General features: G+C 45.0%; 1 protein-coding gene across 4 annotated transcripts in view; it reads right to left on the bottom strand.

Moving 5' to 3' along the window:
- Positions 1 to 1,346: 1,346 nt before the first annotated feature.
- Positions 1,347 to 15,212, bottom strand: part of dlg1b (discs large MAGUK scaffold protein 1b) — a 143,662-nt gene continuing 129,796 nt past the window's right edge. For all 4 annotated transcript variants that reach the window (XM_083659531.1, XM_083659532.1, XM_083659533.1 and 1 more), the window contains 5 exons: positions 14,417 to 14,518; positions 13,152 to 13,324; positions 6,740 to 6,849; positions 4,422 to 4,513; positions 1,347 to 2,937 (listed from right to left, as the gene is read on the bottom strand). In XM_083659531.1, coding sequence (XP_083515657.1) covers positions 2,831 to 2,937; positions 4,422 to 4,513; positions 6,740 to 6,849; positions 13,152 to 13,324; positions 14,417 to 14,518 — 584 coding nt within the window. In that variant the 3' untranslated portion in view covers positions 1,347 to 2,830. The remainder of the gene's footprint in view (positions 2,938 to 4,421; positions 4,514 to 6,739; positions 6,850 to 13,151; positions 13,325 to 14,416; positions 14,519 to 15,212) is intronic.

Here is a 15,212-nt window from a genome sequence, read left to right as displayed (position 1 = left end):
CCGAGGGTTAAATATCTGTCAAAATCTCATTATACAATAATCGTATCTTTGTTGCGTCTGCAGAGCGACGGACAGCTGTGCCGCGCCCGTCCGGCCCCAACATGGCCGCTACGCGCATCTGTCCGGCCCCAACATGGCCACTCCGCCACACCCGTCCGGCCCAAACATAGCCACTATGCTACTGTAGACCCATCCAGCCCAAACATGGCCACTATGCTAGACCCATCCGGCCCAAACATGGCCGCTTGGCTACGTGACCTGTCTGGCCTAACATGGCCACTCCGCCATGTTGCACCCCAACACCGAGAAACACGGCGATAAAAACATTCAGTAAAATCAAGTGGAGCTGCAGCGTCTCAACTCTGCTTCAAATCAGCTGAGTCAGCAAGTTATAATCAGGCTGCTGTGACCTCTGACCTTTCACCTCCTCGCTATTGGCTGCTTGTGATGTTGCTGATGAAGTAAAGCTGCTTCTCTGCTGCTGCAACTCGCTGGAAGTTGCTTTTGTCAACTACTTGATCTGATTCGCTGCTCCATCTACAGTAAGTCAACCCAACCGCGAGAGTGGTGCATGCACCATTTTACACTGTTTTAGCTGCTAACTAGCTTTGGTGAACTTCATATAATTGGAAACAATTTAGTGTCCAGTTATGGAATTATATTTATCACCACTTTGGTTGATGTGATGTGAAACATGATGGGTTTGTTTGCTACATCAGTAGCAACTCACTAACATTAGCGATGAATATAAAATAGCCATGGCAACATAAAAGCTATAGCTGGTTAGTGAGTCCACATCAACCTTAATGCTCTAGTCTAGAGTGCCAAAGTCACACCCTCTTTCGGGTTCGGCATGGGGCCTAAGGGATACGTTTCACAAAATCCTTCAGTAGTGAGTAGTGAGTTCAGTAGTGAGTAGTGAGCTAATAGCTAAAGGGAGGTGTTTTACACTCATGCCTGCACGACACATTTGCTGTTGGGGCAACGCGTACGTGCGACACAGATGGGGCAGCAACTCAGACCCGGTAGTGACACTATAACAGCTAAATACCTCAAACGTAAAATGAACTAAATTCATTCAAATCTAGCGCCGATTCTACCTCGTTTGTCCCCCCCCCCAAAAATGAGAAAAAAAAAAAAGTCTTCCTGTCGCCTCTGCAGATCAGACGCAACACAAAATGAGGACCCCTGATGACCTCTGACGTACCGAACAGGAAACCGGTCAGCGAGTCTACTTCCTGCTAAAAAATGAAAAAATAAATAAAAAATCAGACTATCAGAAAAAAAGCGCAAGCCGAACACCAACCCCCCCCCCCCCCCCCCAGTGTCCTGAGAAACTAGACGACGCCGGCTTCCTCTTCTTCTTCTTCTCTACTGGCAGAATTTTTTTTATCAAAAGGTGAATAAGACTCGGGTTAAGAAAAGAGAAGAAAATCTAGTTCTATGACATCAGATGCTGAAGGAAGGAAGAGACAGAAATGAAGGGGTTTAAGAGAGAGAGACAGATAAAGAAAGAGAGAGAGACAGATAAAGAAAGGGAGAGAGACATAGAGACATGCTGTAGCTACAACGTGCAAACTTCTGCTTCGTGTCTCCGCCTTTGTCTGGACCGCCTCAGACTGATGCCGCGTTCAAGACAACTCGGAACTCAGAAGTCACAACTCGAAATTTGCGACCTCTGTCATTGCATTCATGCCGTTTTTGAACTCGGGGTTAAAAAACATACACAGCTAGCTAATGTCATTTGTAAAATAGCTGTTGAATTCAAAGTATTGCCATAATCAGAGCGAAATATAAACAGTATAAACACATATTGCATAATTACACCTCAAATTAGGTCAACAAATACTTTGATGACGTTTAACTCGGACAAACAATTTCTGGTCTGAAACCCCGACCTCGACAACCATTCAATTCATCCAACCCCCCCCCCCCCCCACCACCACGAGTTCCGTGCTGTCTTGAACACGGAATGAGCCTCCCTCCGTCCAGCAACTCTTCACTGACAAAAATAAAATATGAAACCCCCAAAATAAAAAACAAAACAAAAAAGGCTTTACATAGGACGTACTTCTCCTGTCGCCACTTACATGGATGTCTTCTATCTTCTCCACCTCTAAAAGTCTCCTCCCTTAAACATTAAGGAACTGTACCGTGTGTTGCTCTGGTTTCATGTGCTCATGCAGCCTGTGTACCGTGTGTTGCTATAGAGAGCCAATGTCACGCCCACTTCCGGGTTAGGCATACGAACCAGGCGATTTCATCCGCCATTTATTTTTCCATAGACATTTCATACAATGCTTTTAAAAACAGTTTTACTTAGTCAAACTCAAGACTACTGTATATAACATTTCACTCAAAAAACAAACAAAAAAGTTAGATTTTTTTTATCCGAATTTTGTTTTTGTTTTGTTTGTTCTCTCCTAATTCTAAATATAGCTGACTCACTTGGTTCGACCAAGTAAAACTATTTTTATACGAATTTGACAAAATGTCTATGGAAAATAAAATGACAGATGAAATCCCTTGGTTTGTATACCTAACCTGGAATAGGGCGTCACTTTGGCTCTCTATGGTTTCATGTGGCCATGCAGCCTGTGTGCTTTGCTCTGCAGGGGGCGCCACTCGCTCTCTCTGTCAAAACGTCTTCTCCAATAAAAACCTCAGACTTTAAAACCAGAAGCCTGGCGGAGGAAGGGAAAAGGGGTCAGAGAGAGAGTGTCTTAGAGTGTGTCGGGGGAGGGAGGGCAGCTTGGCTTTCCTTTGAAAAAAAAACCCAAGGTCAAATATAAATAGAGGAGGAGGAAGAGTAGAAAGTGGGTGTGGGTCTTCATAACTTCTCCTTGGACTGGACCCAGATGAAGGGACCAGACTGCTCCTCGATGATCTGCTTCACCTGCTCGTAGATCTCCTCCAGCGTGTCGCCCCCCACCACCGCTGCACACGCACACAACCAGAGACACAAACTTTATTTACACGGTAGCAAGAACTGTGTTTCCTTCAGTTAAAGGGAGACTTCACCCAAAAACAATGTTGATTTATTTTACACATGATCTCACACATGCAGACATTCGTTTAGTTTGACAGTTATTGAGAGTTGATTTGAGTTAGGTTGAGCACCAGTGATGTCACTTGTAATTAATACAACCCAATGATTAATTTCCCTCCGATAACATCACTGGCATCAACTTAACTGAACTCAAATCAAATCAAGTCTCAATAACTGTCAAACTAAATGAATTGAACCCTCTCATTTTGCAAGTCTTAACTGGCTCAAGGTTGACTCTAGAGTCTCAAAGATCCAGTAAATGAAAATATGGTTGTACGTATGTAGATAAAACTGGCACGTAACGTTAACCACTCGGCCGACATCCAGCACAGGCATGTGGATGCTATGGCATTGCTAACGGGTTAGCGAGACAAGCTAACCCGTTAGCCACACAAGATAACGCAGCTCAGCTCATATGGCAATGAATGACTGCACAAGATGCTTCCACTCAACTTTGTTGAACGCAAAGGCTTCCGAAAGTTAAATGGACTATTTACTATTTAGCCTGAATACACGCCGCTGGGGTCAGTTGTTGATGTTTTCTGATGTGCAATAATGTTCATAAACAGCACAAGATGTTGTGAATATTGACGATTATGACGAACATAATTACCGGTTTAAAATGGCTCTTAAATACACAAAAAAAAAAATGGGACGTTTTAACCTTATAGATTAAATTGCGCTCAGTTTTGCCTGTTTTCTGAGTATTTTCTTCCTTATTGACTAGTCGCCATTAAAATTTCCGTTTAAACGTTGGGAAATTTCGTCGCCACTGGCATCCCTAATACTGAAGCGCTCTGAAGGGTGGTTTCAGGGGCAAAAAAACATTAATTCAAGTAAAGACCAAGGCAACTCCTCAAATAATAATAAAAAATGGTTGTGAACCATCGTTTTGCTTTGTGTTGTGCAGATCTGTTATTTTTACGTTTGTTTTCAGTCAAGCAAATACGCACCTACTTTCATCTTGGTTTTCTTTTCTGTTTAGTCAAATTTCCAAGAAACATGATTGGTGGTTCAAAAGACCAAAACCTATGCTGATTGGTGGAGTATATAATGTCATGGACAAACGTAAACCTGGACATTTAGATTTTGACCCAATTGGGACACGGGGGGTGGGACGAAGCATCCTCAACCACTGCTGATTGGAGGAAGAAACTATGTGAGTTTGCTTGACGAATCAATGCTGAAAAACGTGGTGGCTTTTTAAAGCATATGATAGGACTAGCATTTCAAAATGTATTAAAACATTTTAGAACAATAGCTATTTTGAGCCAGGCATGGTGGTCTTGTTCTTTGAGGGTCACCATGGTTACCACAGACGTTAAAAAACAGCCACATGTCTGAAACTAAGAGAGGAGAAGCTCAGACTGACCGGTGAAATGCTCGCTGAACTCCTGCTCCAGCTTGGTGGCTCGGTCAAATGTCTTCCTGCCCTGCTCCTCCGTCAGACGCTTGTTCATCTCCCTGCCGGGGAGAGAGAGAGGGAGAGCGGGAGAAAGAGGAGAGAGAGAGAGAGGGAGAGGAAGAGAGAGAAAGAGGAGCGAGAGAGAGAGAGGAGAGGGAGGGAGAGGAAGAGAGAGAGAAAGAGGAGAGGGAGAGAGAGAGAGGGAGGGAGAGGAAGAGAGAGAGGGAGAGGAAGAGAGAGAAAGAGGAGCGAGAGAGAGAGAGGGAGGGAGAGAGAGAGAAAGAGAGAGCGGGAGAGAGAAAGAGGAGTGAGAGGGAGGGAGAGGAAGAGAGAGAGGGAGGAAGAGAGAGAGAGAGGGAGGGAGAGAGAAAGAGGAGTGAGAGGGAGGGAGAGGAAGAGAGAGAGGGAGGGCGAGGAAGAGAGAGAGAGAGGGAGGGAGAGAGAAAGAGGAGCGAGAGAGAGGGATGGAGGGAGAGAGAGAGGGAGAGCGGGAGAGAGATAAAGAGGAGCGAGAGAGAGGGAGGGAGAGGAAGAGAGAGAGGAGAATGAGAGAGGAGGGTTAGAACTTTTTGTAAAAAAACAAACAGAACAATAAAGAGACTGAAACCCAGACTACAGTCAAACTAAACAGGTTTTTCCCTCCAGGTTTTTTTTTGTTATGTGTGATTATGGTGATCAAAAAGGCTTGGTTTTGCAGCAGCTTTTCTCAAAAATTGCAATGCAATTTGCAAAGTTATGTTGTTTTTTTTGGTGGTAAAATTGCAGGAAATGGCAAAAATTACAAGTTGAGGAATAAATTTACTTTTTTTTAACTACCGTAAATTCCGGACTATAAGCCGCGGCTTTTTTCCCGTTTTTTGGCCTTTTTTGCCCCCTGCGGCTTATATAACGGTGCGTCTTATCTATGGATTTTTTCCAAAAAAAAAAAAAAATCTCTCTTTTTTAGCACTCTTTCTAACTATAAATCCACTTCTGTTTTAATTTCCTCTCTTGCCCTCTTTTAACAACATAACATAACATAACATAACACAACACAGGTAAGCAGAAAGAAAAAGACGAAGCAATCACGCCATGAATGAGGAAATGACTCACCTGCTGGAGGCTGGAGATACACCGCTTGGGCTAAACTTTTACTCCGTGAAACACTATCGATTAAGTCCGACATCGCTCAGAGGTTTTGAGCAGCTTGAAAACAAGTTTGAAAACGTGCAGAAGTCCATCCACTCACTCACTAAAGAAAATAATGCAACCGTGAAGAGTTTCACTCGTGTCCAGCCATCTGGCCGAGTTAGAGCCGAAGTCCCGAACACAGTGAGAAAACCTCCCGAAGCTGCCTGCTGCTGCAGCGGGGTGCATATTGTCCGGCCAGCCGACCGAGAGGCATGCGAGCCGGGCACTATTAAACAGTTGGGGTGTGTGAGGTGGCTGGCTGTGGAGGTGGCGGTTTCTCCTCCTCCTCCTTTCTCCCGCACACCGGGCGCCTCGGCCACGTCCAGACCCCGGCCTGCCACCGAGGGCCATCTTCATCTGCCTACTCCGCTGGCCCGACCGTCAACTCATCCTCCAGGCTGCGGGGAAGAAGCCCCTCACCGTCCGCGTTGGTGCAACAGAAACGCGCAACATACAACAGCATCATCGAGTCAATGGATATCGCTTTGGCGTACTGTACCCAGCGAGACTCGTCATAACCATTGATGGACAGCGGCGGAACAAGAGCTCAAAGTGAAACTGCCGAATATCTTTTGAGTTGGACTGGTCAATAGTACTGTGGGTAACTAAAATAAAAAAATAAAAAACGGAATTCTCTCTTCTTTAGCACTCTTTCTAACTATAAATCCACTTCTGTTTTAATTTCCTCTCTTGCCCTCTTTTCACCACACCGCGGACACTGTGTGCACTGTAAAAAAAACAAAAAATACCACAATGTGTGATTTTGTCTGGGGATTAGTGACCTGACTTTTGTTTTGTTGAAATGTTAATAAATGGGAGCTTCCCCAAACAGCCATCCATTCCCGACAATCCCCTCTGTGCACGAAGCCTTACATATGGTAATTAAACATCAAAACACCCGCGGCTTATAGTCCGGTGCGGCTTATAGAAGAAAAAAATAGTCACCTTTGAAGGTGCGGCTTATAGACCGGTGCGTCTTATAGTCCGGAATTTACGGTAGTCCCTAATAGCAACTTTTCTCAAAAATTGCAATGCAATTTGTAAAGTTTTATGTGATTTTTTTGCAAGCCCTCGCAAATGCAAATTTGCAGGGAAGCCTGTGAATTGAGACTCACATAATGTTCTCCACAGACTTGGGCTTGATGAAGATGGCGATGGGGTGAAGCTGAGCCAGCTGGAGTCTCTTTATGGCATTCCCCGAAACGTCCAGGATGCAGTGTTTGCCCTGCAGAAGAAGAAAGAGGTTCCATCTGTCAGTAGGCTACTCGGGGTGGAACAACACACGGTGAGACGATTACAAATCCATACAAATGTGAAGATTCAAATCGGTGAGAAGAAAAATCACGATGCCGACCAGTAAGTGCACAACTGAGATTTGTTTGTAGAAATGTTGAAGTGCCAAATGACCACTTCACACTTCACAGCCATGTGCAGTTGTGCGCCATGTTATTTAAGAGATTTACGGTAGCGACCCACTCTACTCTGCCTCTGATTGGTTGCCTTAGTTCCATGGCAGCAGAAAGCAGGTGGAAAATGCCAGCGTGGAAGACATAGAAAGAGCGTGCTGTGTATCTTGTATAGTGCTTTCATTTCAATGTCCTGATTTAGGATAGAATAACATTACAGATCCGTTGGAGATTTAAATGATGGTGTGCGAGTCATTAATGTTGGTGTGGCAAACTGATTGACAAGCTAATTTGAAAATAACACTTCATATCAAAAAGGTTGCCGACTGTTACGGCCTTAGGCCATATTTGTATCGTATTCCCTTATGTTTCCTGTTCATTCCCCTGTGTAGATGTGTGCTGAGTGAGAGCTCTTGTTGTGAGTGGATCTTTGTTCTACAGGTGATGGCAATCAGCAATGATTGGCTAGATGTGTGCTGGAGTGAGAGCTCTTGTTGTGAGTGGATCTTTGTTCGACAGGTGATGGCAATCAGCAGTGATTGGCAGGTGGTGGCTGTGGATTGGTCGACCCCACAGCACACTGCCTTTAAAACTCCCTGGATTCTGCCAGATAGGTTTGGGAGCCCAGCAGTAACTGAGTGGTGTTGCTGCTGTTCTGCTTTCTGTGTGCGTTTGATGTTGCAGCCTGAGCCTGGACCCTCGTCCCTACCTTCTGTAAGTACTTTTGCTTGGCACGTTGGTGACTTGTATGCTGTTTTGGTTTGCGTTCTCATCGGTCGTGCTGGTTAAGTCTAGGCAGCAGTGACATGAATCTTTGAGCTGTGTTCAAGAGCAGATGTGGTGGAGGTGGCTTAAAAGTGGGTGTTGGTGCCATTTGGTGGAAGGAGAGCTGAAGGCCAAAGCAATGACTGCTCAGGTCACAGCTCAGGTGAACTGATTGGTTCAACACTCAGCCAGGTTAGTGGTCTGGTGAGTACAGCACCTTTCACTGCACCCTGAGAACTTTAATGCTACTGTAGCTAAACACTTTGCTCCCTCAGACATGAGCTGGATTCATGTTTTGTTGCTTTTTCCTCAGTAGTGCTGCTGGCAAAGCAGACTTGGTGGTAGGTCTGTGGTGTCTGTACTCATTTCTCCCTGTGAGCCAGCCTTGCTAATGATAATATGAACTGTCTTTCTGCTTTAGCTCTAGAGGGATGCCAGCACAAAGTTAGCCATGTTTAAATCTGCCAACCAAACATGCAGACTTGCTAGTGGCTGATGCTCCATGTGATGAGCCAGGTGTTTAGTCATGTGATGAGCCAGGTGTTTAGTCATGTGATGAGCCAGGTGTTTAGTCATGTGATGAGCCAGGTGTTTAGTCATGTGATGAGCCAGGTGTTTAGCTTGGTGTCTTCCTGTTGGACCAGTGTGTTTAGTGACCTGCGGTGCTTTGTGAGGTCTGTGGGTCTGTGCACAGACTGTCTGGACACCAGCACACTCTGCATTGTGACAACACCCTTGGTGTTCCTGCTGGGAGGACATTGTTAACACCTTTTATCCTGAAACGCCCTTAGTTTTCTTCAGATGTCTGTAATCTGCTTAACAAGTTTTAAACTGAGGCAGTAGGTGGCGCTGTTTACAGGTAGTAGCTGTTAAGCAGTGGGGAGCACAGTCAGAGGGCGGGGACACACAGGACATAAGGGTTTGGTTTTATTAGTTTTGCTGCTGCCCTGGCCTCTTCTGTTGTGAGGGTTAGTTGTGATGCTAATCTGAGTTCACCTGTGAGATGTAGATGACCTGTGGGAGGTTTTCCTGCTGTCCTGATTTACAACATCTCATTTGTGGTTAGATGTTCTCTTTTGGGAAGTGTTGTATTCCCTTAGTTTCCTGTTCATTGCGCTGTATGCATGTGGTGTAGATGTGAGCTCCTGTTGTGAGTGGATCTTTGTTCTACAGGTGATGGCAATCAGCAATGATTGGTCGGTGGTGGCTGTGGATTGGTCGACCCCTTGAGCCATTGCTTCAGTCTGTTCTACCAGTAGTTTCCACTGTTAATTAATGTAACCCATGTTTTGTACCTCAGTTTATTACATTTGACACCTGGTTTCTGTGTGCATTGTAGGTTGCAGCCTGACACTAGACCATGTCGTAAATTGTCCCGACAAGACAGTTACAACATGGTCAAGTGTCACGCTGCAACATACAATGCACACAGAAACCAGGTGTCAAATGTAATAAACTGAGGTACAAAACATGGGTTACATTAATTAACAGTGGAAACTACTGGTAGAACAGACTGAAGCAATGGCTCAAGGGGTCGACCAATCCACAGCCACCACCGACCAATCATTGCTGATTGCCATCACCTGTAGAACAAAGATCCACTCACAACAGGAGCTCACATCTACACCACATGCATACAGCGCAATGAACAGGAAACTAAGGGAATACAACACTTCCCAAAAGAGAACATCTAACCACAAATGAGATGTTGTAAATCAGGACAGCAGGAAAACCTCCCACAGGTCATCTACATCTCACAGGTGAACTCAGATTAGCATCACAACTAACCCTCACAACAGAAGAGGCCAGGGCAGCAGCAAAACTAATAAAACCAAACCCTTATGTCCCGTGTGTCCCCGCCCTCTGACTGTGCTCCCCACTGCTTAACAGCTACTACCTGTAAACAGCGCCACCTACTGCCTCAGTTTAAAACTTGTTAAGCAGATTACAGACATCTGAAGAAAACTAAGGGCGTTTCAGGATAAAAGGTGTTAACAATGTCCTCCCAGCAGGAACACCAAGGGTGTTGTCACAATGCAGAGTGTGCTGGTGTCCAGACAGTCTGTGCACAGACCCACAGACCTCACAAAGCACCACAGGTCACTAAACACACTGGTCCAACAGGAAGACACCAAGCTAAACACCTGGCTCATCACATGACTAAACACATGGCTCATCACATGACTAAACACCTGGCTCATCACATGACTAAACACATGGCTCATCACATGGAGCATCAGCCACTAGCAAGTCTGCATGTTTGGTTGGCAGATTTAAACATCGCTAACTTTGTGCTGGCATCCCTCTAGAGCTAAAGCACAAAGACAGTTCATATTATCATTAGCAAGGCTGGCTCACAGGGAGACATGAGTACTCACCAGACCACTAACCTGGCTGAGTGTTGAACCCATCAGTTCACCTGAGCTGTGACCTGAGCAGTCATTGCTTTGGCCTTCAGCTCTCCTTCCACCAAATGGCACCAACACACTTTTAAGCCACCTCCACCACATCTGCTCTTGAACACAACTCAAAGATTCATGTCACTGCTGCACAGACTTACCCAGCCAGAACGACCTGATGAGAACACAAAACAGCATACAAGTCACCAACCTGCCAAGCAGAAATACTTACACAAGGTATGGACAAGCCTTATGTCAACCTGGACCCCATTTTCCTCACTGTATGTATCTAATAAACCCATCGTGACACTTTTTTTTTCAAATTGGTTGAGTACTCGCCGAGGTATCTCAAGTAATGCGCTTACAATTAGTTTACCCTGGTCTGATTCAGGCAATTGCGCACTGCATCCTCAACACACGTTCGCTAATAAAACTGTTTTGCCGGCTGGGAGGCTCAAACTGTCAATAGTGTCAGTTAACATGGAAGTGACTCTATACACTGCTCAACAAGATTAAAGCAACACTTTGAAAACACATCAGATCTCAATGGTGGAAAAGATCATGCTGTATATCTTTCCTGACATGGACTGAGTAATGTGTTAGGAATGAAACGATGCCACATGCTTTGGAAATGAAAATGATCAACCTGCACTGGAGTGGCAACAATGAGACGACCCCCAACACAGGAAGTGTTTTACAGGTGGAGGCAACTGAAATTTCCCCTCTGCTCATCTTTTCTGACTGATTTGTCACTAGTTTTGCATTTGGCTATAGTGTCAGTGTCACTACTTGCAGCATGGTGTGCTACCTGGACCCTACAGAGGTCAGTGTCACTACTGGCAGCATGGTGCGCTACCTGGACCCTACAGAGGTCAGTGTCACTACTGGCAGCATGGTGCGCTACCTGGACCCTACAGAGGTCAGTGTCACTACTGGCAGCATGGTGCGCTACCTGGACCCTACAGAGGTCAGTGTCACTACTGGCAGCATGGTGCGCTACCTGGACCCTAGAGGCTGCACAGGTAGTCCAACTCCTCCAGGATGGCACATCAATACGTGCCATTAACAGGTTTGCTGTGTCATCCAGCACAGTATCAAGAGCATGGAGAGATTCCAGGAGACAGGCAGTCACTCTAGGAGAGGCCCTGTCCAGCTCTCCTAGAGTCTCCTGGAATCTCCTCCATGCTCTTGAGACTGTGCTGGGAGACACAGCAAACCTGTTAATGTGCCATCCTGGAGGAGTTGGACTACCTGTGCAGCCTCTGTAGGGTCCAGGTAGTGCACCATGCTGCCAGTAGTGACACTGACCTCTGTAGGGTCCAGGTAGCGCACCATGCTGCCAGTAGTGACACTGACCTCTGTAGGGTCCAGGTAGCGCACCATGCTGCCAGTAGTGACACTGACCTCTGTAGGGTCCAGGTAGCGCACCATGCTGCCAGTAGTGACACTGACCTCTGTAGGGTCCAGGTAGCGCACCATGCTGCCAGTAGTGACACTGACCTCTGTAGGGTCCAGGTAGTGCACCATGCTGCCAGTAGTGACACTGACCTCTGTAGGGTCCAGGTAGCGCACCATGCTGTCAGTAGTGACACTGACCCTATAGCCAAATGCAAAACTAGTGACAAATCATTCAGAAAAGATGAGCAGGGAAAACACGTCAGTTGCCTCCACCTGTAAAACACCTCCTGTGTTGGGGGTCGTCTCATTGTTGCCCCCTGCAGGTTGATAATTTTCATTTCCAAACCATGTGTCATCCTTTCATTCCCAACACATTACTCAGTCCATGTCAGGAAAGAGATCCAGCAAATCTTTTCCTCATTGAGATCTGATGTGTTTTCAAAGTGTTGCTTTAATTTGGTTGAGCAGTGTATATGTATATTGAGCTGATTGATGGATAGTTTCCATTCAGTCGCTCTGTTTCGGCCGCTTCTTCCAGTTCACTTTTGGGACATGGAAGAGTCTCCAGCACAGCTCTGTTGTGTTGATGAGAGAGGAGAAATCCTCCATGGTGACACAGCGCGAGCTTCACTGTTTTGCACCTCTGTCTGCTCCCCTCTCTCCTCGCCTGGAGACTCTATACATGAATATTATTCTCCGGAGCGTATGAGCAGGCGAGGAGAGAGAGGAGCTGCAGACAGAGGGGCTGGTGCTGTGTCACCATGGAGGATTCCCCCTCTCTCATCAACACAACAGTGCTGTGCTGGAGACTCTTCCATGTCCCAAGAGTGAACTGGAAGAAGCGGCCAGAACAGAGCGACTGAAGGGAAACTATCCATCAATCAGCTCAATATATATAGAGTCATTTCCATGTTTCCAGACACTACTGACAGCTGGAGCCTCCCAGCCGGCAAAACAACCTTTTTTATTATTAGCGAACTATTAACGATGCGGTGCACAATTGCCCGACTGGGTTACACTGTGTAGTTACACTGTGTAGTTACACTGTGTAGTTACACTGTGTAGTTACACTGTGTAGTTACACTGTGTAGTTGTTTGAGCACATTGCTTCAGCTGTAAACAAGGCTATCTCGGTGAGTACTCCACCAATTTGAAAAAATGTGTCATGAGTTTACTAGACGCATACAGTGTGGAAAACAGGGTCCAGGTTGGAAAAGAAAACCGAAATTATCCTTTTTAGGGTCAGGCTGCAACATAAAATGCACACAGAAACCAATAATAATTAATATAATATAACATTGATATAATGCATGCAGCTGGGTCATAGGAGCATCCCTCTATCTGATTATTCAGATCACTAAAAATTGTGGACTCAAAGTGGCTCAAAGCAATATCAAAGTTACAATTATCTGTGTATCGGACCTGAACCACAACATTTTCCTGAATGTTCCAGACATTTTTTTTTCATATTCCCAAACTATCCAAGACCTGGAAATAATCAAATTAATTTTTAATACTTTTCCCAGACTTTCCAGACCCGAGTAGGAACCCTGTCTCACCTTCTCGGCGACCTCGCGGACCGACTGCACGCTCGTCCCGTACAGGTGGTTGTTGTACTGTCCCGCCTCGATGAACTTGTGGTCCTGGATGTCCTTCTCCATCTGCTCCCGGGACACCACAAAGTGATAGTCTCTCGCGTCCACCTCGTAGTCCCGCTTCGGCCGCGTCGTGTCTGACGGCGGGGAGGAGGCGGGGCTTAGTTTCACTTCATTTAACCAGAACTAGATTGTTGTTAGTTATGGTTGATTTAACCTGGAGGTACTTGCTTCAGTTGTATCCAAGATAATAATACTTCTCTTCTTACAGCTTTTTATTATTGTCCCAATATTGTCCCAATAAAGCCTGTAAAGCAGGCTTTTACTCGTAACAAAATATGATTACAGAAATGTATATGAAAAAAGAATATTGTAAAGTGTAGAGGTGGTGGCAGCTGAGACATGTTCGTCAGGACAGTAGCATGTGTTCATGTTGACAGAAAACTCTTGCTGCGTTCGTTTATAAATTTATAATGATGGCATGAGGCTGCTGAAAGTGCCAAGAAGGAGCAGTGCAAGCCAAATGTTTGTAAGTATTGGTGTTTGGACATGCCCTGCTGTACTCAGGAACTTCATGTACAGTTTTATGTGCAGGATCTCTGAGTCACCAAATAGCATTATCTCAGCACTTGTAAACCCTGCCATGAATATGGTTAGGTTCACCTCAAGGCTTTGGAACCACTGGCGCTTTAGCCTATATGCAAATATTGGAACTATATAAATTTGTATCAGTCTGTATTTTTTTTATTATGTTTTGTATTCTGTATATTTTTTTATTGTGATGTACTATGCCTCTGTGTCTGGAATAAAGTGTTGATTGATTGATATAACTTGGAGGTTGCAAATTGCCACTTTCTACTAGGAAAAATACAATAAAATGCCGTGTCATCTCAGAGTTCCTACTCTCAAACTCTGGTATGATTTATCAAACCCTAGTTGCTCTCAGCTCGTCATTTCCACATGGCCACCCACATCGTATATGGTAGAAAAAAGTAAGATTGTGTGAACTTAAAATACAAATACAACAGTATGCTTTCAGACCAATCAGCATACCAACACAGTAGTTGGTTAAACCCATACAATTAATCGTTAGTGTTGTTATTAGCTGTTAGCGATCTAATAGCTGATGCTATTTCGCATCCATGGTTTTGCGACTTGAAGCTCGAATGACATGTTTGCCACTTCCCACCTCCGACCATAAAGGAATGCAGCATGAGTTGTGGACTCACGGGGGACGCAGGAGCCAAACTTGTCGGGGAATTCGGAGATCAGGTCGTCGTTGATGCGGTCCTTCATGGGCCCCAGGATGATGACCGGGCGTGTGTAGTTCACTGGCAGGAAGAGGAAAACATCAGCTACCAAAACAGGATGTGATGTCACTAAACCCTGTGGACTAGTTTGACTAGAGCAAGCTGCTGAGTAGAAACCTGTTGGACAATATTCTGCTTTCACATTGTGTGGAAAAGATGTGAGCTTCCTAGCTGAAACTATTCAATCCTGCTGGACAAAATACTCCTTAAAGGATCTGTAAGTCCACACAAAAATACTGTACTATACTGTAAGTCAGTAAGTAATATACTAATATACCAAGTAAGTAATATACAGAAAGTCCACCCAAAAACTAAAATGTGAAAAAGGAAGGACGAGGTCGTCAGTTTTGCATCAAACCAGCAAAATATATTCATCACAGATTCTTGATTAAAAGATCAGTTCACCCGAAAATGAATATTCAGTCATCTACTCACAAAGTGTGGAAGTTCACAAAACAATCATGTTTCACAGCAAAACACTGTTGCAGAATTCTCAGAAACAATTAGAAATGAAACGAGACTTAAGTGAACGGTGATCAACTTTCAAATGCATAAAAAAGAAGAAACAAGGCTAAGTCGGAACCTAGCATATGGCTAGCGCGATAAAGCGTTCACGAGCATCGGCACGCAAATTGGACTGGACAAAGCCAGATATAGGGCCTGCTTGCGCTGGCCAAAAAACCCTCCATACTGCTCACCTGATGTAATCTAAGTC

This window comes from Poromitra crassiceps, assembly GCF_964638095.1.
Source record: "Poromitra crassiceps genome assembly, chromosome: 23".
Lineage (NCBI taxonomy): Eukaryota > Metazoa > Chordata > Actinopteri > Beryciformes > Melamphaidae > Poromitra > Poromitra crassiceps.
The sequence above is the reverse complement of the archived record's forward strand: the minus strand, read 5'-3'. Positions and strand labels throughout refer to the sequence as shown.